Genomic DNA, 25,448 nt, shown 5'->3' with positions numbered 1-25,448 from the left:
GATATTGCTAAATCACATGTTACTTTGACTACGCTAACTCCCAATATTCTTTGCTTTACTTAAAAAAAAAAAAACACAGTCCGACACCGCTACACATTAGCCATGTTAGCATATTTACATAAATACACAACCTTTAGTTGCAGCATGTAAAAATATAAAACTGTTACCACCAAAAGAAATGTTAATTTGTCTATGCTAACTCTCAATCTTCTTTGTAATGCATAGAAAACAACAGTTCAGCACTGCTACACGTTAGCAATGTTAGCATATTTATGAAAATACCCAACCTTTAAAAAAAAAGATACTGCCAAAATGAATGTTACTTTTAATATGCTAACTCAAAAGCTTGTTTGAAAACGTAAAAAAACAAAAACAAAAAAAAACACAGCGCTACAGGTTAGCATATTTACAGTAACTCCCAACCATGATAGTGAGACATAAAATACACAGTCTAACGCCGCTACTCGTTAGCCGTATTAGCATACTTACAATACCACTCAACGTTGTTTTAAACACATAAAAAACAGACCGATACCGCCGAAACAAACGTACGAAGCCCCGTTAGTAACACGTAAAAAAATATATATATCTCAGTCCAAAATGGCTACATATTAGCCTTATTAGCTTATTTACTACACCCAAACTTATTTGTATCTTGCAAAAAAACAGACCATTATTAACTGAAACAAACGTTACGTTGACTGTGGTAACTCCCAACCTCATTGGTAACAAGTCAAAAAAACGTTGCTACATGTTAGCTGTGTTAGCATATTTACAATAGTACCCAACCAACTATTTCGACAGATCTACGTGTACTGTCGTTTTTTTGGAAAAAAAATTAACATTTTGCTTACAGTGCGGAAAATATGGGTCATAGTAACCATGACAACAAGGGGGTTGTTTACATGAAATTTTCCATGTGAGGAGCTAGACGTAGTTAAAAAAGAAAAAAAAAATTAAGATGCAGCCCCCGCTTCTACTTTTTGTAAAACTTTTGTGTCGTTTACGTCAAAACGGGCAACCAGGAGAAGTGGGGAGCCGCCGCCCTCACCCCCCACCCCTTTACCCATCCCCCCTTTCTCCCCCGCCCAGCTCTTGTCCTGTGTATATTTCTGGGGAGGTCATCTACCGCGAGGGTGTACAGTGGAGTAGCAGCGAGGGACCTCCGACGTTTATTCCCGGCAAGCCGGAGGCCGAGCGAACCGTTTCATTTCACTTTGTAATTTAGCAAAAAAAAAAAAAGAAAAACTGCTGTTGAGGAGAAACCACGCATCTACCAGCGAGGAGGAGGTGGTGGGAGGTCTTCAGGAGTCTCCCAGCAGAAACTTTAAAGGAAAAGCAGCCTGTAAATAGAACTGATAGCCTAATCTGTCCAGCAGGGGGATTTCTATTTTGTTTTTGTTTGTTCTTTCCTCGTCTGATTGTAACTTTAGCTGTAATTTTTCGGTGTCAAAACAGTGTTTCTGTATGTAGAGTAAACAAAAACATGTCTGCTATATATATATATATGTATGTATATACATATATATATATAATGATGAAGCTTCATAGCTTGTGTTTGTTGAAACCACGTAAAAGTAGAACAGCGTGTTTGTGCGCGTCATCCTGTAAATACACCCCCATCCATCAGAGTTGGGCTCACCCGGAGCCCCCGATGCAATATTTATGTAAGTAAGCGGTGTGTTCACGTGTCTGCCATCAGGCTTGGAATCCGTGTTCGTCTCGTCTCCACAGACTCTCGGGGTGTTGACGGCAGCATGTTGTGATCAGTTCTGTTTATCGTCCAGTGATAGATTAGGCTTCACCTAGTTATGCACCTGTTTTTTTTTTTAAACACTAATATATTTTATTTGTTATACGGCACATGAACATTAAACTTTATTTTTTTTAACTCTACGGTGTGTTTGAGTGATGAAGGTGGGATGAAGAAGAGCGGCGGCGGTATTTTTCGCCCTCAGATGAATCCCGGCGCCTCTCCGGCCATTTGCATCAGCGTCACATCAACACATTGTGAAAGTGCTCGATGACTCACTCTGACGCAGGTCCTTTTTCACATACCTCCCATCATCCTCTTCCTCCACCCCCCTAACGCACACGCACACACGCGCACAGGCGTAGACATATTTTCTCCGGAGAGGAGCTGCGCTCATGAACGCCCACGCCGAATGCCGCTCGCCGTGGCTCCAGCCCCTCCTCGCCCTGTCCTCCTCCTCCTCCTCTCCTTCCAGTGCAAAGTCACTGATGATGTTGTGTTGCCGCGGCAACGGCTGGAGGGTGGGCGGCGGCTCCACGGGCAAAGTGGGCGGAAGCCAGCCGCTGAGCGGCGTGGGAGGGAAGCGCGCCCGTCACCCTCATTTTTTTTTTCTTTTTTTGAAAGGAACAGGAAGCTGACTGCTTTTGAGAAGGCGTGGGCGTCGGTGAATGATTGCCTCTCTGCTCCCTGCAGCTCCGGCGGGGAGCTCTCCTCTCCTTCCCTCCTTTTGTCTCCTGCTCTCACCTCCGCAGCCCTGTGTGAAGATTGCAAACGGGGCTTTTATTTTGAAATATAAAGTGATTTTTGAATCCAAAACTTTTCAAAATTAAAGCGTGACGTACGTCTGCGCGATGGTGGAAGTCCCCATTTGTTTCAGAAGGTTTCAGGTCCTAATTCAGACGCGGCGTATTAGTCATGTTTAGCCCACGTGGAGATCCAGGTGGGCGGAGCTTATGACCAGCTTTAGATAAAGCGCTATTTTAAAAAAAAGACAGTTAAAAACTGTTATTAATTTTCCTTAGAGGGTCAACGTTCACAGAAACAAAAAAAACTGTGAGGCTTTCAAAATAAAATAATAATAATAATATATATTTAAATAGTTTAGATTAATGTTTATTTGTTTTTAATCAAGTGTTTTATTTGTTTTGACCTTGAGTTCATCGCCATGCTTCCAGTAGATGGCGCTCCAACCCTTTTAACTCCTTGGTTTATATTTATACCTGACAGAACATGGTTTACCTTACACCGAATTAACAAAAAATAATTAGTAATTGCAATTAGAAAGAACAAACACAGAAAAAACAAATCATTTAAAGACACAACATATTATTGTTTAAAGGTAGAACTTTTACTTAAGGACATATTATTAAAACTGTTAAAGAATTAAAAGGAAAAAATAGTTAAAAGAAACAACATTTACAAAAAAAGTAAACAAAATAAACATTTTTATGACATGCTTAATGATCAAATCAATTAAAAATAAATATTTTAATTCCTATTTACTGGAGATTCTGTGAACTTATCATATATTTATCACACATATGTGTTTAGATATATTTTAAGGATTGAATATGTTTTTATAGATTAGCCAACAACAATTTGAAAACTGAGTTTCTATTTACTGAAAAATTGTTTTTAGCCCTTCATAAACACATTTCATGCAGTACCCAAACATCCCAACAGGTGTCAGTATAACACAACTTAAGTGCCACATATGCGACCTCAACAACATTTTAGAAACTTATTCTTTCAGAAAAAATGGGCAAAAACTTATTGATATTTATATTTTTATTTAGCGGTGAAAAAATTATAATATTAAACAAGTTAGATTGAGTCAATTAACATACTTGTTATCAATAATGAACAACATAGGAAAAAAGTACGTTCACCCCAAACATTTTGATATTTTACTAAATTTCATACAAAATAAAGAGTTTACATTGTTGTTTATACTTTTTATTTGCAGCTATGCAATTGTTCAGATTTAACACACTACTTTTTGTTTATTTCACTGAGATAGTTTGAGAACCATAACAGTGCATTTTCAGAGACACCAATGTCACGAAGGGAATGATTAACACAGTTCAAAGCTTTAACTTAAAAATCAATAAAAACTGCTGAGCACTGTAATTTTGAATCTAAAGCAGAGGTACTTTAAGGTTTGCTGTTATGCGCCCATAACCAGATCTGAACCTGATTGGACAGGAGATAAAATGTTGCGGCTTTAGAGGTAATTTATAAGTGGATGATTTACAATGTTTTTTTTCAAACCTTAGCTTGACAAGGCAGAATGTAAATTGGTGTGTAGTAGATGGGATCAGACTGTTTACACATTAGTTTTATAATATATATATATATATATATATATATATATATATATATATATATATATATATATATATATATATATAATTTATGTATACATTAATATACACAAAATGTGTGCATAATTTTCCTTTAAAAAATCTGCGTTCGTTATTTTTACATAAAAATTGTAATTATAGGTGAAGATAAATATTAAATAGAGACAAAATGTACAGTAGAAGACACTGGACGACTAAAAGTTACACTGTGGCCGAATTAAAGCCAAAAAAACATTAATTTAAATCCCTAAAATGAGTTTAATCGGAGGTGATGGAGGTAAAGTAAATCAAAACTCAACCTTAAACACAAGCTAAGCTATTAATATGATTGACAGCTCCACTGGCCAATCAGTAACCGACAGTCCCTCTCCCTGTCCAATCAGATCTCGCGCGTGCAGGACCGCTTGGTTGTATCCATTGACTGTATCAGGACCGTTACTCGACCTGGAAAAGCCGTCGCGCTCACCGGGTTCCTCCGCAGTTCTGAACTCGGTCTCGTAGCGTCTCCAGAACCCAGAAGGTTCTTCTCTCACAAACCGGGTCGAGATGCTTCATTTCCGGTCGACGGTCGCGCTGAGGGAGTTCCTTCACAGTCATCTGCAGCGGCCGCTGGCGGCTCGCGCCGCGCGGAGGGGAGCACCTGCCGCCGCCACGGGGACCGGCGGGAGGGTGCCCGGCAGGGGGAGGGCGCTGTCCGCGTGGTCGGCCCCGCGCGGGACCAGGGGCTTCTGCTCCAAAGATGAAGCCGGCAAAGACTCCTCAACCGAGAAGTGAGTATCGCGGGTTTCGAGGCGACCGTGAACGCACCACGGGCTAGCGCCGGTAGTTAGCAACGGAGGCAGCTGATAGTGACGATCTGTGATCAAATCCCCGCATTTCTACTGAAAACACGCCCCGTTTCTCATCAAAACTCCACGAATAATAAAACTTTATTAACAAAACACAACAATTATCACGTATGTGTTTGATTGAAACGATAAAAATGTATCCAGAGATGCTGAAAGCGAGTCGTGACCATCAGAATGAAGCAGCAGGAGCTTCATCCTCTGACCTGCTGCTGAAACTGCGTTTGTTGACTTAACGCAGCAGCTTGATTTCACTAAAAGCCCGCGATCAGGAGCTGATGAAGGTCACTCCTGCCAGCATCTGGCATCGGGACACTCAGACTTAAAACAACAACTAAAACCCAGTAAGACAATAAAATAAAAGCCCAATAAGAGCAATCATTTTCACAGAGAGACTTTTAATCTGAAAATACTGTTATTTTAGGTCACACTGAAGCACCTGGAGACAAAGTAGAGCAGTAAAGCATAATTTATGCTAGCTCTGTCTGTTTTTGAAAGATATTTATTAGCACAGCTTGTATTTTTTTTTTTGGCATTACATTTTTGGTCTGTAACAAATCATTAAAAAATTCTTTAAAATATTTTTTTTTATTCCAAAACATTATTTTGGCCTCTGAGATAAAAACTGAATGAATTTAGGGAATTAATCTACTGCTATCGTAACAAATTCTCCACACAGTTAGAGATAATAAACTCTTACATTAGAGGAAAGTCATGTTTTGGATTTGTATTATTTCATATTTTTTTAAAGACGTTAAAGAAAAAAAATCCTAAAATATTTGTGGTCTTGAGCTCACTTTTTTTGGGTGAATAAATTTAAGCTAGCATGGAAAAAAGGGGGTTTCTTTAGCACTTTCAAACTACTTTGCAAAATTCTTCAAAATTAAAAATGTTATTTTTAAATTTACAGCAATAAACATAGTTTAGAAGTAATTATTTACATTTATTTTAAGTTTTATCCAACAGCTGAATATTCATCTTTTTTTAAGGTATTTCAACTTTTTTCAGCTGTTGTCTTTTTTTGCAGTTGGTTTCATACTTAGCTGTTACCTAGGTGTTTATAGTATTTAATTATATTGTTAAGTATTGTTGATGAATAATAAATTACCATGTCTTTAAATATAACTTTAATTTTTTTTTTGTCGAATTTACAGTCTTTTTAGGTATCTAACTCTTTTTCAGTTAAGTTTTGTAGTTAGCTGTTAGCGTTTTTAGCAATTAATTAGCAAAGATTTGATCCTTTTTCTAAAAAAAGACTTTCGTTTTTTGCGTTCAGTTTTATTGAAATAAAATATCTTAAATTTTCCATTTTATTTAGCATCTTTGCATATTTTGGCTAATAAAGCTTTTTTTTCAGCTGTCTTTGTCATGTTTACAGCTAAGTTAGCTTTTCACGTAGAGTTTCTAACATTATTTATCAGTAATTGTTCATAATTAATCAAATGTTTCAAAACATTTTCATGTTTATTCATTATTTTGTGATCAAGACCATGAAAGTTCTGTCTTTGAATTCAGTTTGTTTGGTTGCTTCACACTTTTACTTTTTCATGTAGCTTTAGTTGTTTTTAACATAAGTTAGCTTAGTTTTTAGCTAGTGGACTTAGCCAATTTTAAGCTCTTTTGGCTCTGCATCAATATTTGATTTGGAAGATTAAATGTTTTTGTATCAGAATTTTTTAAAATATTTTTATTCTAAAACTTGGGTTGGATTAGTCTTATTAAAAACACAGATTCGGGGGCTGTAGGTGTTTGGACAGCAGCTGAGAAGTACCACATGCCAGCTGTTTCCATCACCTGCCTTCCTCTAATGAGACGAGAGTTTGCTGTTGACCGAGGCTTCTGCTCCTCTCCGTCCTTTGACAGCATAGATTAACACGTTAGCAGGAACAGATCTGCTCCAGATGGGCTTCTCCTCCATTTCCAACTTTGATTTTCAAAGTAAAGCCTCACTGTATCAACAATAGGAAATGATTGTTTTGATGTATTTTGATGTGATTCCTTCCAGCTGTTAACAAATGTATTGACACAGAAAAAGTTGAGTTTGGACACATTTCCGGAGTCATTAAACGCACCGCTGCCCTGCAGGTTAGCGTTGACCCGTTTTACTGTTTGTTCTCAGACGATTTAGAGTCTGTGCGCTCAGCTGACTGTCTGTTAGCATCATGTTTTCTCTGCTGGAGGAGGATTTCACTTTCAGAGCAGAAAAGAGAGTAAATTGTGTTTGGATGAAAAATCACATGATTTTGTGAACTTTAATAAACTCTTTTGGCCTTTTTTGCCACATAGCTACCAAAGAAGAAACTTAAAAGAATGAGGATTATTTGGTATCAAAGTATTTTGAGAAAGATTAATGCAGTAAATGCAAAAATAGGATGAAACAGAGGCTACACATTTAGCATGTAAATTCAGCTTCTCTTAGCTGTTTCACTCTTTTTCAGTTAACATTGTGTTTAGCAGTTAGCATTTTTAGTATTAAATCATCAAAGTCTTGCTCATTTTCTCAGCAAAACTACCATCTACTTATTTAGCATTCAGTTTTAAAGTATTAAATTATCTTGAATTTTTCATTTCAGCTCACATTTGATCATTTTTCTGCAAATTATTATTTTTTTCAGCCATTTTAGTTTTTTGTCAGCAATTTTAGCATTTCAAATACACTTTCTACACAGTTTATGAGCAGTAATTGTTTATAATTACTCTGTTTTTTTAGCCTACATGGTTATTTAGGACGGAACAGAGAATAAATAATTAGCATGTACGTTTTAGCTCTCTCAGCTGTTCCACTTTTTCAGTTCATTTTGTCAATAGCTTTTAGCATTTAATTAGGAAAGTTTTGCTAGTTTTCTTAGATGCAAGATTTCCATCTACTTATTTTGCATTCAGTTTTTTTTTTAAATTATCCTTAATTTTCCAATTTATTCAACATTTCAGCATTTTTCAGCAAATGAAACTTATCTTTATCATTTTTTTAACTAATCTTTATCATTTTTTTTCAGCAAAGTTACTATTTAGTTTTTAGCATTGTTCAGCAGTTAATGCTCACATTTGTTCATTTTAAAGTTATATAACATAAATGGTAAATTTGGATGAGACGGAGACAAAAAATTGTTATGAAGTTTCAGCTTTTCTACTCTATTTCAGTTAAATTTATGTTTAGCTTTTTTTCGCATTTAATTAGCACGTTTGCTAGTTTTCTTATCTGTAAGACTTCCATCTACTTTTTAATAGTCTTTTTTTAGTCCTAAATTGTCTTTTATTTTCCCTTTTATCCAACATTTTAGCATTTTTTTTAGCAAATCAAACTTTTTTTCAACTGTCTTAGTTTTTTTTCCAGCAAAAATTAGCATTTTAAACAGTTTCTAGCATTGTTCAGCAGTAAATGTTCACTTTTGTTAATTTGAAAGTTATTTAGCATACGTGGTTATTTAGGATGAAACAGAAACAAATTAATTTAATTAGCAAAGTATTGCTAGTTTGTTTAGCTATAAGACTTGTTCATTTATTTAGGCTTTTTATTTACTTCTGATGGAATCTATTTATTTAGCAATCTGTTTTATAGTCTTAAATGTTCATATTTTTCATTTTATCCGACAGTTTTTTAATTTATTTGCAAATGTAGCCATTTTTTCAGCTTTCTTCCTCATTTTGCATCTATGTTAGCATTTTTATATAGTTTTCAGCATTGTTTAGCAGTAATTGTTTATAAAAACCCTTTATTATGTTTAAAGATATTTTCACTTTCATTCATTTTGACGTTACTTAAATGTTATTAAGGATGAAACAAAGCTAGCATTTTTAGAGACCTTAAAGTCTTCGGAGGCCGTTCAGCTTCAGATCCTGTAATCTCTCAAACATCAGGCGGATCAGAGGAAAATGTTCAGGAAGCTTCTCAGTCTTCCTGTTCTGCTTTGTTGGAGTTGGCCGGTCTCCCGCGCTCCCTGCAGGTGAAACACGAGTCGGTTTGTGTTTCGCCGTGCCGACGGTCAACTCGGCCAATCTGTCCTGACAGGAGCGTGATGGTGAAACCACGGAGAGCTGGAGTTACAGCTTGTTTTTTACAGAAAATTACATTTCCCGTGATAAAATAGCTGGAAAAAAGCAAAATAAATCTGACGTAGAGCCAAATGAAGAATATTTTTAGTGTGCTCGTGTTTGCGTGCTCAACTCCTCTATGCAGTTCTGAACATCTGCCTCGAGTTCACACCGGGCCTCTCACATGGTACTGCGTGCAGATCTGCAGCAGCTACTGTGAGCTGAGTCATGGCCGACCTTAAAAACCTCCCCAACAGGGAGGGGGCGGGGCTAAAACATCAGCTGAGGGGCTTTTTTTATTTGATGCTTCTCTTAGAACTCATCTTCACTGCAGCTCCTCCCAAATCCCGGACAATGGCTGAGGTTTGTGTTTCATATAAAAAATGTTGTTCTGCATTTGAGCCGTCTCTTGCAAATCCTGTTATGAATTGTTTTCTGTTATTGTTGTGCACTAATTCATTGTTATTCCCTCTTCAAACTCTCCCTGTTGTTGATCTGCTTTGCTTTGCATTTGTAAGTATGTTTCATCTTTATGATTTTAATTTCCTTTTCTTTGGTGGTCATTAAGACTGTGTCTTCCTGTAGAAGTAGAGGTTTTCCACAGAAACCTGCCGGCCGCTTTTACTTTGAAACCACCCCACCCCCGCCCCTCCCCTCCCCGTGGATGCCCTTCTTCTGCCCTTCCTTCCTCTGTTGTTCCTCCTGTTCTGTCACAGTCTCTGATGTGAGCTCAGGTCAGAAGGGGACCACGCCATCGAGCTCCCAAGCTCATTAAAGTGATGCTGCGTTCCAGACTCAAAGAAAAGTCAGGATTTCTCCATTTCTCCAAGCACAGAGCCCTGAAAAAGTTTTAAATTTTAACTACCGTGTTTTCCAAACTTTAGGGAGCATATAAGAACACCACCAATGAATGGTCTATTTTAGAATTTATATCGTTATAAGAGGTGCACCAAACAATAGGACACATAGAGTGAGTCACAAGAGTCATGGATAACTTAATCAGTCAGTCAGACTTAATTACGTAGTCAGAGTTACTCTAGAACTTGTTTGAAACATGCTACACGTTAACCACGGAAGAAGTCTTATTCAAGGTAGTTGTGTTAGTGCATTCTCAATACCTGTAAACATTGTTAACAAACGTTACTGTAACTTTGACACTCTCAATCTTATCAGTAACACGTATAAAAATAGACTGATATAACAAAAAAAGGGTTACTGTGATAACTAACCTTGTTAGTAAAATGTAAAAAAAACACTTCCCAACACCGCTACATATTAGCAAATTCACAATCACTTAATTGTAATAAGTTAAACATCATGACCTAGCGCAGAGTACCTCTTATAACTGCTTTAACATCAATAAGCACAGCCAGATTTAATCAATATGAAGTGATTATATCAAAGATTATAAGGTGCACTGTTGTTTCTAGAAAAAAAAATATGGTGTTTAGGTTCTCTTTACTGTGTGGAAAGTACGGTAACTTTGATATAAAATCTCATTGGGCTTTAGTTTTACAGTAAATGGTCAGTCAAGACATCCTGACTTCTAACTTTGAGAGGAACCCGGCAAAACTTCTAAGAACTGTTGACGTCTCGCTTCAACTACAGTGTTTTTTGTCCGTTTTCTTCGGCAGTTCCTCAAAAATCTCCTAATTCAGTAGATTTTCAAAATCTAAGAATGAAATCTCAGAAACTAAGAATCAACAAACTTTCTGAAAAGATTCCCATAACGGCTAATTGATCTGCTGAACACACGGACAGGAAACACTGCTAACCTTCAGATTCTATCCTCTGTATTTCTGGCTGGCGGCAGCGTGGAGCCTGTTCTACCTTTAAACACCTTCTCCTAACAAGCAGGCCAGTGCTCCCATGATGCTTTGCAGGATAACATAAGCCCGGGTGCTTAGAGCTTTCACAAATCCTATTTGGTGTCGATATGAATCATAGCAGAGTGTCTTCCTGTCCGCCTCCTGATGCGCTACTAACGCTCCTCTCTGGAACGCTAACGGGGTTTCCGGAGTACCAGCCAGGTCACATGACTGTGGCGCCACACGTGAATGCTGACGGAGGGAAAACTTACCTTTGAGTGTTTGCTTTCATCAAAAGAGGGGAATCACTCATAATTATTTTTACCCTTTTTAGCTCTGAATTTCATGTTATCTTGTGTATTAAATTATCACAAGCGTTTTTTTTGCTTATTTTCAAACTCTCTTAGCATTTTGCAATCAGCTTTAGCGTTTTTAGCGACCATATTTTTAACCTAAAGTGTTCACATACACATTATTGCAGGTAATGCAATTTTTAAAGCTTTTTCTTTTTATTTTTTAAGCAAAAATCGGCATTTAATAATTTTTTTGCAATTGAAGCGCTTTGCTAATTTGGCAAGATAAGGCTAAAAATAACTGCTAAGTGCTAATTTAACGCTTAGCAGTTATTTCTATGAAACAATTTTCCTATATTTTGATTAGCATTTTAGTGCTGCTTATCATTATTTAGAGTAACTCAAACATTTTCACTATTTATTTGGCATGTCTGGTCTTAGAATATCCGTTAGCAAAACTAGCTAAATTATTTATTTAGCTAGTTTAGCATTTGTGATAATCTTTTGGCACTTAAGTTTTACACTAGCATTATTCAACCGGTTTTAGCTAATTTATTCCAATTTAGTGATATTAGTGTCGTTTTAGCTAATTATTTTAAATATGTGAATTAACTGCCTGTTTTGTAGCTCAATCTTCAGCTATTTTAACTATTTTACAATTACCTAATGCATCCCTAGCAACCGCATTCTACCTAAAATGTTGACACAAATAAACGTAGCTAATGCAATTTATTCTTGATTTTAGAATTTTTATTACAGCTATCAATATATATATAAACTGTTTTTCAAAACTGATTTATTGTATTTTGCTTTCTCCAAGAATGTTTTCATAATCTTTCTAAAATGTTGACATTACTTGAAAATGTATTTTTGAATTTATCTTTTGCTAATTTGGCACTTAATTTTCGCAGCTTGGACTTTAATTAGCGTTTTAGCGTTGCTTATCATTATTTAGAGAGATTCAAGCATCATCACTATTTTTCGTCTGGTTTTAGAATAATCGTTAGCAAAGATTAGCTTTAGCTTTCTCTCTGCTTGTTAGCTAGCCATTTTCTAAATCCTAGCGTTTTCTCAATCCTAAATGGAGAAACCGTTTCAGCATTCACGTGTTTGCCGATTGGGAGTGACTTTCACCTCCAGAGGCTAATGCTAACAGAGCTCTACTGCGCCCCCAGGTGGTTAATAAACAGTTTTTTCTAGCTGAGATTTGACACGTTGTTGCTCCCTCAGAGTAGATGGAGTTTGGCACCACTCTGCAGAGAGCTCTGCCCTTCAGCAGGACACCAGTGTGTGTTTTTACGACCTGCTTTCAGCCACCCGTCAACAACATGCCTGAGGTCTTGGCAAAGCTCCATGCTGGTATCGCAATGGCCCTCATTCAATTTCACGGCCACACAGTCGCTGTAAGGAAGACGACTGTGCCTCTGTTGTTCCAGTGGAGACTTTAAAACCTTTGGAATTTGTCGAGTCATTTAATCAAAACTTGATTAGTCCTGGCTGGTATTCAGGTGAAAAGTGTCCCTCAGCTCTGGCCTTACAGCAGCGGCTGAACCTGTGCGGCAGCCGAGACCATCTCTCCACAGGTTTCAAGCTGAAGTAAGGCCAGCGTCAGGCCGCTGTAGCCGTAACCCGCTGCTTCTCCTTTCAGTCCGAACGCCGGCGGCAGGAACCCTCCGCCGTGTGTTTTCTCACACCTCTGCATGATGTTCTCGTAGGAGAAGGAAGGCAGGCATCCTGCCCAGCCTGGAGGACCTGCTCTTTTACACCATCGCAGAAGGCCAGGAGAAGATCCCGGCTCACAAATTCACCACAGTGAGTCCTCTGAACACGTCTGAACAGAGAGGAAACCGATGCAAACGGGATCAAAATACAAACATTCCATATAAAAGTGTGCAGATATTTGACTTCAAAGCATCAAAACAATTCAACAAAAGCACTTCAAAGCATTAGAAAAAGTGTGAAGATCTAAGTAGAAAAAAAAGAAGTCGTGTTCCCGCCTTTATTGCTTCCATTCCTCTCTTTAAGAGCTGCTCTTCGCGCCTTGTTGCCTCATTGATTTCCTGTCAGGTTGTATTGATCGTGCCCCCCCCCCCCCACCCCCCATCTGCGCAGGCTCTCAAAGCTACCGGCCTCCGCACAGGAGACCCCCGGCTGAAGGAGTGCATGGAGATGCTGAAGGTGACGATGAAGACCACGTCAGACGGAGCGCTCGACCGGCACCTCTTCAAAAAGTAGGCGGGGCTCAGAGTCATTTATGCTGACTCATCTGTCTGAAAAGTGGGAGGGTCTTAGAACTCATCAACTTTTTTTTTAAATTTCATTTAATAACAATACATAACATTAAAATAATACTATATACACATAAAACAGTTAATACATGAAAAGGAGCAGAAAGAAGAAAACTTATACTATCTGCCCCTATTACTAAATCAACCAAATTAAATCAAAATGTATCAAGGAAAGTTATTTGGATTTATTTATGTTGACTCTTCCAATTGAAAAATGGGCTGTTCTCCGACCAATTTATGCTGAGTCATTCATTTTTAAAGTAGCTGGGTCTTGGACGCATTTATACTGACTCTTATATTAAAAAGATTTATTTTTTGTTGATTCAGCTAGTCGGAAAAGTGGGCGGGTCTTGGATCTACTTATGCCGATTTGTCCATTGGAAAGTGGGCGGGTCTCAGATTTATTTGATGTTGACTTGGCTATGAGAAAAGTGGGTGGGGCTTATCTATTTTATGTTGACTTGCCTCTTTGAAAAGTGGGCGGGTCTCCAATCAATATATGCTGACTCATTTGAATAGTGATCAGATCTCAGATCTATTTGATGCCGACTCATCCAGTTGAAAAGTGGGCGGGTCTTGCATCAATTTATGCAAACGTGTCTCTTTAGAAAATGGGTGGGTCTTAGATCTGTTTGTACTGACTCTTCGGTTTGAAAAGTAATTTTTGCTAACTCGTCAATTACATAAGTGGGCGGGTCTAAAAAAAAAAGAAAGAAACAGGGATCTTGGGTTACACCTTTATGGTCAGCGTGAATATTTTATGGGATCTTGGTCAGAGTAAAGTCATTAATTCTTTATCTCTCGTTCGTTTACGGTTCAGCAGGAACTACTTTTGACCAAAAACATTTCCACCATGTTTAGGATTTTTAACTCAAATTTTAGCCTTAAGTTCTGGCAGAAATTAGGTGCAGACACCAGAAAAAGCTGAAAGTTTTTCAGTTTTTTTTGGTTGATGCTTCAACCCCCTCCAGCTAAGTAAACACAGACAGGAGCGACAGCTTGGGAGGTGGCAGTGCATCCATTCGGGACATATGACGGCTCACCAGGGACCGGCCCCCAGAGCCGGCTGCTCCTGGCCGCCATCCATCGCTTCCGCTTTGCCCCCCCCCTCTCTCCCCTGGCTTATTTATAGAGCTGCGAGGGCGGCGCGTGAGCGAGTGTGTTTTTCAGCTGCAGGGATTAGACGGTTTGATGCACTGAGCCACAAATCTGCAGCGGCCTCCACCGCAGTTACACGGCTCCTGTTTGGGAGGCTCTTCGGAGGAGGATGGGGATAGAAAAAGGAGACTCGATGTTGATTCTTCATTTCAATCTGAAAATTTAACAAAAGTGAGAAGACGGAGAAAAAAAGTTTAGACAAAAATAAACAAATCTTCTCCGATAATTGAAGTTTTTCAAATAAAGTTAAAAAAGCACCAACAATTTGTTATACCACTAATACATAAAATACACATAAAAAAAGATACTGTTTTGACAGTTTCCAAACAGCATTTATTTTTCAGAATTATTTAAATAAATAAATACAATGAAATGCAATTTCTCCATCATCAGAAAGTCCCACAAGAACATGTTAAAAACACAATTTTTCTCAGTGGATCTTTAAAAAAAAGTCTTGACGCCGATCGCTGTGGGCTTTCAAAACAGATCAGACACTAAATTAAAAAAAAAAAAAGCAAATATTGTAGTTTCTGCACCCTTTATGAACTGTTCACAGTAACTCTACAGCTTGCTGCATGTTAGCTATGTTGGAAAATTTAGCATATTAACAAAACTTGAAACTCCCGACCTTCTTTGCAACACGTGAAAAACAGAGTGATAGTGCTAAGACTTACTGCTACTACGCTAACTCCCCACTTTGTTATAAACATAAAAAAAATTAGAAGTTAGCCACGTTAGCTTTTTTACAATAACCCCTAGACACGTCAAAAAAACAATCCGAGAACGCTAGACATTAGTCGTGTTAGCATTTTTACAAAAACCCCGAACTTTGTTAGTAACATGTTAGAAAAGGCAGTCAGACACCGATAGATGTTAGCCGCATTAGCATTTTTACCATAACCCCTAACCTTGTTAGTAACATGTAAAAAAATACAGTCAGAGACTTCTAGATGATAGCCGTGTTAGCATTTTACAATAACCCCTAACCTTGTTAGTAACACGTAAAAAAGTTAGTCTGATACCGCTAGCTACACATTAGCTATGTTAGCATTTGTACAATAACCTCTAGCCTTGTTGGTAAGACTTAAAAAAAAAGAAGATTTAAACTGCAAAAATAAATGTTACTGCAAACCCTCTTAGTAAAGTAAAAGAAACGTAGACTGACACGGCTAGACGCTAGCTGTATTAGCATTTTTACCATAAATCCTAACATTTCTTCCTTTTTTTCCTCTAACCTTGTTAGTAACAAAATAAAACAGTCTGACATCACTAGACATCGGAAGCATTAGCATTTGTACCATAACTCCCAACTTTGTTAGTAACTTGTAAAAAAACAAATGCTAAAACAAATAATACTTCTACTACGATGCTAACTTACCACAGTTAGTGACAGTAAAAAACACACAGTCCAACACCGCTACACGTTAGCCACATTAGCTTATTCAGAATAACCCCCTACTTGTTATCAACACAGAAAGAAACAGACTGATGTGGTTGGAACAAACATTACTGTGACTACACAACCTTCCATCTTGTTCATGACACGTAAAAAGGACACGGTACGATACAGCTACATGTTAGCCACTTTAGCGTATTTTCAGTAACACCGAAACAAATATCTTGACAGAGCGTGTGTACTTCTCAAAGTCGTTTCAACATCACTAAACACAACCAGAATAATATATATATATAAGGGCTCTGAATTAATAGGCACACTTTTGTTTTTGTAGAAAAATAAGGATTTTAAATGCACCTTAGCTGGTTGCCATGGTGATTTGTTTTTATTAGATCAACACAAACCTTGTCGTCTCCTGCAGGTGCGTTCAGAGCAACATCGTTCTGCTCACTCAGGCCTTCAGGAAGAAGTTTGTCATCCCAGACTTCCAGCCTTTCTGCGCCCACATTGACGACCTCTATGAGAACGCCAAGAACATGTCTGGCGGTCAGGTACGGCGCCTCAGAGAAGTCGCTGTTAGTGTTATTATTGTCCCTTCACTTCACAAAGGCTTGAAATCTTCCTCCTGCAGGTGGCGGACTACATTCCCCAGCTGGCCCGGTTCAGTCCCGACTTGTGGGCTGTCGCTCTGTGCACGGTGGACGGACAGAGGCAAGCCCCGCCTTCCGTTTATGTTTTTTTAGCGTACGAGTCACAGTAGGTGCACGCTTACAGACGGCTGTTTTTTATTTTTTCCAGACACACGGTGGGCGACACCAAGGTCCCCTTCTGCCTGCAGTCGTGCGTGAAGCCGCTGAAGTACGCCATCGCCGTGCACGACCACGGCACCGAGTACGTGCACCGCTTCATCGGCAAGGAGCCCAGCGGCCTGAGGTTCAACAAGCTCTTCCTGAACGAGGACGGTGAGAACCCAAACGCTCCGTTTCCAGGGAAACCGGACGGGGGTTTTGCTGCAAGACTTTTATTTTGGTGAAAGCAGAGCCAATGTTGCTATAAAACCTGACATAGAACACTGAAAATATCTCGATTTTATTGATTTATAAGTTGTAAACCTTCTGGATCCAAACTCAGCAGAAACACTTTTCAAATCCAAGTCTCTGATTGGTCAAATTGAACTGTCAGCAGCCATTCGATGGTCGCACATTTTGTACGTAGAACCTGAAAACAGACTTAAAAACTTGCGTGAACACGAGAGTTTTGAACTCAGAACCCTAAAACTCTCATTAATATGTGTTTACATAGACTTTTGATTGGGAGTGGTTGATAGGACACTGCATGGGGCGGTGTGAACGTAGCATAAGGTGAAACAGCACTGCAAAAACCAGATAGAAATAAATGTCCTATTTTATGTCTTGCAACAGAAATAATCTTATTAAGACAGTTTTTTAATTGCAAAATCATCTTAGTTTCAGAACATTTGTCTTAGTGACAACATTTTTTTTCTCAAAAACATAACAATTCTTGGTAAGACAATTTCTCTTTCCCCATTGGCATTTTTTTGGCTTGTGGCTTTTGTTGTTTCCTGTCTGCCAGACAGGAGGCAGGATGTCTTTTTTTGTCTGTTTTTTTGTTTGTTTGTTTTGTTTCTGTACCAGACAGATACAGAGCCCCTGAAGAGACATCGTAGTTGAAAGAATTTTTTTTCTAAAAATTGAAGTAAAAAAACTATTTTTTAAAATATTTTTTTTAGTTCAATTGTTAGGGAAAAAAACTATTTTCTTAATGTTTTTTTTTCTTCAATGTCCCTTTAGGGCAGGGATATCAAGCTCAATCTCACAAGGGGCCAAAATACAAAACACACTTTAGGTCGCGGACCGAACAAGATAAATATTTATTGAACACTCTAAAACTATGTCTTTAAACCTTTAAAAACAAAACTTTTTAACATAATTATGAGCTAGATATACAGTATTACCCGTGAGAATGCTAGTCTGAATGCTGTAAGCTGAATTTGGGTGCTGAAGATACTTAAATTGATAGCTGAAAACACTGAAGCTGATATCTGAAAACACTGAAGCTGATAGCTGAAAACTCTGAAGCTGATGGCTGAAAACTCTGAAACTGATAGCTGAAAACTCTGGAACTGATAGCTGAAAACTCTGAAGCTGATGGCTGAAAACTCTGAAACTGATAGCTGAAAACTCTGAAGCTGATAGCTGAAAACTCTGAAACTGATAGCTGAAAACTCTGAAGCTGATGGCTGAAAACTCTGAAACTGATAGCTGAAAACTGAAGCTGATGGCTGAAAACTCTGAAACTGATAGCTGAAAACTCTGTAGCTGATGGCTGAAAACTCTGAAACTGATAGCTGAAAACTCTGGAGCTGATGGCTGAAAACTCTGAAACTGATAGCTGAAAACTCTGAAGCTGATGGCTGAAAACACTGAAACTCATTGCTGAAAACACTGAAGCTGATAGCAAGCTAAAATGTTAGCTTAAATTAGCCTAAAAAAACCTAAAAAAAACCCCTAAAACTTTGGTTAGCTAAAACAGGTAGCATGTAACTGAAAAGTAGCTAAACTTCAAAAAGCCTAAAAAAATGAAAAAAAGTCTAACGCCGGGGGGGACACACTGGACGCAAAAACCCTGCGGGCCAGCACACCCGCTCCAGAGATCTGTGGTGTGCGGGGTGGGGGCTCTCTCACACGCGTGTCTGTGTGTTTTGTTTGTATGCATATTTTCATCTCTACAGTCTGTTTAGACACAAAAACATGATCATATTTGTCAATAGCGGCGTTTTATTGTGAAAAATTGGTTCTATTTTGAAAATAAAGGGGATAATTCTCATGTATTTTGATGCAACTTCCTGCCAGTATTGACGCGTAGCGCTCGCGCAAAAAATAGGCCAGACGCCGAAACGTTGCGCTGCACCGCGCGGACCCTCCGCGCCACTCCGCTCTTGGTGTGACCGACCCCATAGGTTAACATGGGTGCCGAATGGAAGCGCACGCCGTTCGCGTCCGGTTTGACCCCGGCGTAAATTAGTCAAAACAGCTAGCATGTAAATATCAGCCTAACTCCCAAACAGCCTAAAAAGCTTTTTTTAAGCATAAATGAGCCAAAACAGCTAGCATGTAGCTGAAACATTACCTTAACTCCAAAAGAGCCTAAAAAATCTTAGTTAGGCCAAAATAATTTAAAAAGCTAGAAGAATGCCAATTTTTAAGACTTTAAAAACGTAGTTGTTCAACATTACTATGAATAAAAACAGGCAGGAATATTGTAACAGAATAAATCAATTTAAACCTTAAATAAGTTTTAATTTTTTACTCTCCATTTAAATATATTTTGTCAAAATTATACATTTCATAAATATGCACAAGACAACATCGGCCCATTAATCAGAATAAAATACCACTATCTGGAGGGCCGGATTCGGCCCCCGGGCCTTGACTTTAACTTAAATTCCGTTTTTCTGAATCTTTGTTTGCTCTCCTCCAGACAAACCCCACAACCCCATGGTGAACGCCGGCGCCATCGTCTGCACGTCTCTCATCAAGGTAAAAGTCCGAGTGCCGACATCCTCCAAATTCAAGCTTCATCTCTTTAAAATAAAACAATCATGAGTCACTATCCTGATGTGAAACCATCATCGCGCTTCCGGCAGATTACCGCGCAGATTATAGATTATCATTCTGAGGGGATTTGCCCCAACGTACCTCAGCCAGAGGAGAAGCGGGCCGCCGCCGTCTCCGGCTCCGCCTCTCCCAGGTTTCATTACACCTCCAGCCCTGACCTTCAGCGGGGAGGTGATTCCCACCCCCGCACGGAAACCCAAGAGCACCACCTGCTGCTGCGAGCGCTCGCTCCACGCTCGCCGTGACCTTCTCGTGTGGCCGGAAAGCCCGGCAGGAGAGCGGCGAGGCTCCACAGAGGAGCTTAATTACTGCCAAACTCGTCAGGAGATCTCATCGGAGAGCCGACCGAGTCCCGAGCACGTCCGACATCATTAAACATCACACCGCTCAGATTAGGATTATTCACTGTCAAGTCATGGAGGGATTCTCCAGTCTGGGGTTTTATGGTCACATGTTTTCTATTGGGTTTAACAATTCTAACAAAATAAACTTTTTCTACTTTTTTGAACATTTTCACAAAATTTAGCTGAATGTTGTTAGTACTTTAAGATGTATTTCTATCATGTCTCCATTTCTGTTTTTTTAGGCTAAAAAGTTGTTTTTAGGTGTTTTTCATCTCAAAAAATTAAGATTTCATCGATAAAGTTCCAAACCACAACCAGATAAAATATTGATTTTAATCATTAAGTTGTAAGTCACCATAGATTCAGAATTTGGGTTGTAATACTTCACACTAAACTTTACAATATTATTGTCTGGAAAGAGTAAGTGTTCTATAAAGTTCTTTAAAAGTAATGATAGTAATTAGAAGTACTGTAGAGGTGGAACCATGATACATCTGGAAACAAAGGACTTCATTTTTTTGTTGCAACTTTTTTATTTATCAGAATTTACACAAAGTTTACGTAGATTATTTTTTCACAGCCAGCTTTTACTGATTTAATATGTAAAAAATTAAACGAGTAAAAGTACAAGTTAAAAAAAAGTGAAAATGAAAGGTAGACACCAAATTGGAAAGCGGAGGCTTTTATTGTCTTAACAAAATGCTGTCAAATAAAATCAGAATTATTTGCGTGGGCTACAGTCCACAGATGGATATTAGTTTACGGAAAACTACAAGAACCAAAAAAAAAAAAAAAAGAAATAGGAGATCTGACTAAATCAAGTTTAAAGGATGTTATTATATTTCTTTCCTAATGTGTTACTCCCAACATGGACAATCACATGTTTTAGATCCACATAGTTTAAGAATATCTTTAAAAATATGGATAGAAAATAGACTCAACCTTGATTTGTGCGTGTGTATTCTTTTTTTATACTATCTGTTTAAGAAAGTGGGAAAATGTCAAGTTTTCACCAGATATTATTCACAATCTAAGTTCAAATCGGCTGATAAGAGAACTCTGATGACCCAGCACTCTAGCAGCATTTAAACGCATCACTTATAGAGGAATCTTGGAGTCGTGAAAGAGTCTCACGTCAGATTTGTGTGTAATTTTTATAGACTGCATGTATAAATTGTATTTTGTATTTCTTTGTGTACTTGTGCATGAAATGTATTGTATGAGCTACAAATCAAGAACACAACTGCAAAATTACAAACAAATCGGGGTGAGTCTGTTTTCTCTCCATAAAAAATACTCCCTTTTGATTGGAATAGTGACCTCCATGAATGTGATGGTCCATAGCAACCATTGAGTTTTTCTCAAGTGTGGGTCTGATGAACATGTGTGCAAATTTTCATGCTCCTGTTTATAATTCATTAATTTTTTTTCCTTAGCAACCTGTATTTACTATGAATAAGGCCAAAGTCTTTAACAGGACAATGTTTTCTGACATACGTGTGTTGAGATAGTCTTGTACGGTTGCAGTTTTTAAAATTATTACTATATAAGCTAAAATATATTTTGCTAACTTTTCTTAGCTCTCATTGTTAGCTTGATTAAGCTAAGTGTTGAGGCTCCGCCTCCTCCTTGACTGTCAAATGTTGTTCTAGGAGGTCTTTTTTTTGGCACAAAACCTTTTGGAGTGCAACTTGTTGAAGCTGAAGTGTCGTTTGTGTGGTTGTGCTCATGAGGAGTTCCTCGTTCCTCTGATATGGTCCTCAGTGTTGAAGCCCGATGAAGCTGGACGTGGTTAAACTCGTGACCGCTGTACGTCCTCTCAGTTTCTTCTCCTTTAACTAAACTCCTGACTGGATTAACGGGATTCTCTAGTCGCCCCCTTCTAACCTGAATTTATCCTGTCATGTTCTCCCGCCGTAGGCTAATATAGAGACGCAGCTCCGTTACGGTCATGCTAACGTCACAATTTAGCATTTTTAGGCTCAAATATTCAACGCCACCTGATCGTTGTGTTTGTGTTTCAGCAAGGAGCCAGCAACGCCGAGAAGTTCGACTATGTGAGTACGCTGTGGTTGTTGGTTCAGTCCTTCCCTGCTGTTCCTGACACTCTCCTGCCTACAGGTCATGAACTTCATGAACAAACTGGCGGGGAACGAGTACGTGGGTTTCAGCAACGCCACGTGAGTGAAGCAGCACGCAGGCACACTCGCCGACTCGCTCCTGATCTGACCCGCCGAGTCTGACCAAAGCCCCTTCTCGCCGTTTCAGATTCCAGTCGGAGCGCGAGTCTGGAGACAGAAACTTCGCCATCGGCTACTACCTGAAGGAGAAGAAGGTGAGGAGGAGGAGCACCATGTGTCCGGAGCAGGAAGTGACATCAATCTACTTCCTGGTGGTGAAAGGGTTTTGATTATGGTTTTTATCCTCAGTGTTTTCCAGAAGGAACCGACATGACCTCCATCCTGGACTTCTACTTTCAGGTGAGCTCAGTAGAAGACGTTCACCTGTGAGGAGGATATTAGCTCAACGCCACTTACAGCGAATATTGTTCCAGTCAAACCACAAACAAAAACAAATCTGTGTTTTCACATCAAAAGAGTAAATAAAGTATTAGCGTCCTAATAGTGTCTCAGCCAAAATCACTAAAAACATCGTTCTAATGACTAACTAACTAAGCTTTAACCTAGAATCCTCTTTTTTTTCTTTTATTCTTATACCAAATTTATTATTTGTTTGTCATGGAGAAGAAATACTTTACATTTTTTCTGTTTTATTTGAACTTTTTCAGCAGATTTTGTTTGAATTTTAGGTGTAATTTTTTTTTTGTTTCCCCACACATTTGTTTTCTTTTTTATTTTCCTTATTTTTTCAAAAGAGATCAATGTACTTCTCATTTGATAATCAATCATTTGCATTGTTTATCACTTACTTTCATAGTTCATTTAACTGGGTAAAAATTCGATTTGTTTTTGCTAACTGCAGTTTGTGAAGAATTATCTCTATGATATGAAGCTTTTTTACTTTTTCAGACATTTTTAACCATTTTCTTTTTTATTTTGGATAATTTTATGTTTTCAACTCAGACCGATATATTCCTCTCATCTACCTTTTGCATTTTATCAGTTTCTCATGTAGTTTATTCAACTGGATAAAAATTATATATTTTTTGCCAACTTGGTAGTTTGTCTTTTAGCTTAATGATATGTAACGTTTTTACTTTTTCACTTACTTTTGGTGTTTGGTATGTATTGTAACACCAAACATTATTTAGAATTATAAATGCACATTTTTCTTTGAACATATTAGCAGCAATCCATTGGTTAGCTAGCTGTAGCTCTAACACATTTCACAGCTTCATATGCTACATCAGCTACATTCTACTGAACTTTTGTAGCTTTGTTCAGTTCTTTTGCTGGTGATGTTTTATAAAAATGTAATCTTTATATCATTCTGAATTATTTATTTAAATCTGTCTTACAAGATGTTTAGCTAGTTTAGCATTTAGCTTAGATAGAAGCTCAAAACTATGAAAACGAAGGCGTACTTCTTATTTTTCAATGGATCCCATATTTTTAGTTAACTTTTCCTCTTATTGCTTTAAAACATTTTTAAATCATTTTTTATCCATTATCCCTTAAGTATGTGGAATTGAAGACATGTTATTTAGATCAAACTGTTTTCTTTTTCAAGCTCTCGTATTTTTTACTGTATTTGCTCATTTTAACTGAATAGAAAAAATTGTAAATACTTTTTTTTTTTTAGTTTTTGTAGTCTGTAGTTTGTACTTTTTCATGTACTTCGGTGTTTAATACTTTTTAAAATACTGTGTATTCTTTAGCTTTATTTAATGCATCTTATCTAGCGTTTTAAAATAGAGCAGTATTTAGTTTTTAACGCATTGTTCTGTTCGTTTTTAAATGCTACATTAGCTACATGCTAGCATACCTTTGTAGCATTGTTCAGTTTTTGAATATTAAGCTAATTTTGTGTTATTTTTTCAACGTTCATATGTTTGTACATCTATCTTAAATGTTATTTAGCTAGTTTAGCATTTAGCATTTGTTTAGATTTGATTAAAAAACAACTTTATTTTTTAGTTGATCTGAAGTGTTGCAGCTAAACTTGACACATATTTGTTTAGAAAAAGATAAAAACAAAACAACTCCGGATTAACTACTGTACATATTTTAGCTTTGCTCCATAGAAGTGACCTGCGAGAGCGCCAGCGTCATGGCGGCGACTCTGGCCAACGGCGGATTCTGTCCAATCACAGGCGAGCGCGTCCTGAGCCCCGAGGCGGTCCGGAACACTCTGAGTCTGATGCACTCCTGCGGGATGTACGACTTCTCGGGACAGTTCGCCTTCCACGTCAGTCCCTTCACAGCCACGAAAGGTTGCTCCACTGAAAGGGTTTTATTCTGAAAGGTCTCCACTTCCTGTCTGCCCCCCCAGGTCGGCCTACCGGCTAAATCCGGAGTGGCTGGTGGGATTCTGCTGGTGGTTCCCAACGTGATGGGCATCATGTGCTGGTCCCCCCCGCTGGATAAGTTGGGCAACAGCGTGAGAGGGATCCAGTTCTGCACGGTAACCTCAGAGTCGACGTGTTTTCACTGTGAACTCCTTCACATCCTGATTCAGGACATTCTTTTCCCTCCAGGATCTGGTTTCTCTCTGTAATTTCCACAACTACGATAATCTCAGGCACTTTGCGAAGAAACTGGACCCTCGTAGGGAGGGAGGAGACCAGAGGGTGAGTCTGACCTCGTCTGGACTCACAGTCCAGTTGGATCCACTGCTCCCCCTGCTGGACAGTTCCTGCGTCACACTCGGCCTCCTGCATGAATCACTGAGGTCCACTGTCGTTTCAGGTGAAGTCCGTCATCAACCTGCTGTTCGCTGCGTACACGGGAGACGTGTCGGCTTTGAGGAGGTGAGGCAGCTCCCCGTCGTTTGTCTGAGCGTCCGCCGCCGTCACATGACCTTCTCTCACCGCCATTGTTCCCTCCCGCTGCAGGTTCGCCCTGTCCTCCATGGACATGGAGCAGAGGGACTACGACTCGAGGACGGCGCTGCACGTGGCCGCAGCCGAAGGTGCAACGCCGCCCCAGCGGGACCAGAACTACCTCTAAAAATAACACCTGTCCTTCAGAACTATCATTTTTATGACCTTCTGATTCTATTTTAGCTAAAAAAAACTCTTTTCAAATCATTTAGCCACATTTTCTCTTGAACTAGAGTGAATTTTTTAACTTGACGGTAAAAAAATAAAAAAAAATTTCACTAATATTATTTTTTTTAAATAAAATGGTTAAAATGAAACAAATTATCTGTAAAAGTAAAAACACATTGTTTAAATTTTACAATGAACTTTTGAAAAACCTTTTTCTTTAGCAAAATAGTGATTATAGTTTTTGAGAGTTAAGTTTCCTTTAATAAAAGAAGAAAATTAAGTTTATTTTAAAAAGTACGGAGACCTACAAGAACATTGAAGGAAAAAAAATCTAGTTACTAACATTTTTTTAGATTAAAA

The 25,448-nt window shown here is 38.4% G+C and overlaps 1 protein-coding gene and 1 long non-coding RNA gene across 4 annotated transcripts in view; one reads left to right on the top strand and one right to left on the bottom strand.

The window, feature by feature from the left end:
- Nucleotides 1-1,820: 1,820 nt before the first annotated feature.
- On the bottom strand, nucleotides 1,821-4,720 carry LOC112156660. Its single transcript, XR_002921016.2, has 3 exons — nucleotides 4,583-4,720; nucleotides 2,596-2,728; nucleotides 1,821-2,507 (listed from the first exon to the last, which is right to left on the bottom strand). It is a non-coding gene; the product is annotated as an uncharacterized LOC112156660 (long non-coding RNA).
- LOC112156659 (glutaminase kidney isoform, mitochondrial) overlaps nucleotides 4,509-25,448 on the top strand; it is a 23,135-nt gene continuing 2,195 nt past the window's right edge. The window contains exons 1-16 of one of the 3 annotated variants that reach the window (XM_024288920.1): nucleotides 4,509-4,886; nucleotides 12,810-12,906; nucleotides 13,207-13,325; nucleotides 16,358-16,487; nucleotides 16,568-16,647; nucleotides 16,735-16,898; nucleotides 19,438-19,496; nucleotides 21,943-21,975; nucleotides 22,040-22,098; nucleotides 22,187-22,253; nucleotides 22,348-22,398; nucleotides 24,110-24,286; nucleotides 24,371-24,502; nucleotides 24,576-24,668; nucleotides 24,787-24,848; nucleotides 24,933-25,009. In XM_024288920.1, the coding sequence (XP_024144688.1) occupies nucleotides 4,663-4,886; nucleotides 12,810-12,906; nucleotides 13,207-13,325; nucleotides 16,358-16,487; nucleotides 16,568-16,647; nucleotides 16,735-16,898; nucleotides 19,438-19,496; nucleotides 21,943-21,975; nucleotides 22,040-22,098; nucleotides 22,187-22,253; nucleotides 22,348-22,398; nucleotides 24,110-24,286; nucleotides 24,371-24,502; nucleotides 24,576-24,668; nucleotides 24,787-24,848; nucleotides 24,933-25,009 (1,624 nt within the window). In that variant the 5' untranslated portion in view covers nucleotides 4,509-4,662. Of the gene's footprint in view, nucleotides 4,887-9,390; nucleotides 9,507-12,809; nucleotides 12,907-13,206; nucleotides 13,326-16,357; nucleotides 16,488-16,567; nucleotides 16,648-16,734; nucleotides 16,899-19,437; nucleotides 19,497-21,942; nucleotides 21,976-22,039; nucleotides 22,099-22,186; nucleotides 22,254-22,347; nucleotides 22,399-24,109; nucleotides 24,287-24,370; nucleotides 24,503-24,575; nucleotides 24,669-24,786; nucleotides 24,849-24,932; nucleotides 25,010-25,448 lie in introns of those variants that run through there. The other 2 variants (XM_024288921.2, XM_036216016.1) reach the window with 2 other exon arrangements.

This window comes from Oryzias melastigma, linkage group LG2 (genome assembly GCF_002922805.2).
Source record: "Oryzias melastigma strain HK-1 linkage group LG2, ASM292280v2, whole genome shotgun sequence".
In the NCBI taxonomy this organism is placed as follows: Eukaryota; Metazoa; Chordata; class Actinopteri; order Beloniformes; family Adrianichthyidae; genus Oryzias; species Oryzias melastigma.
This window is presented reverse-complemented; position numbering and strand designations above follow the sequence as displayed.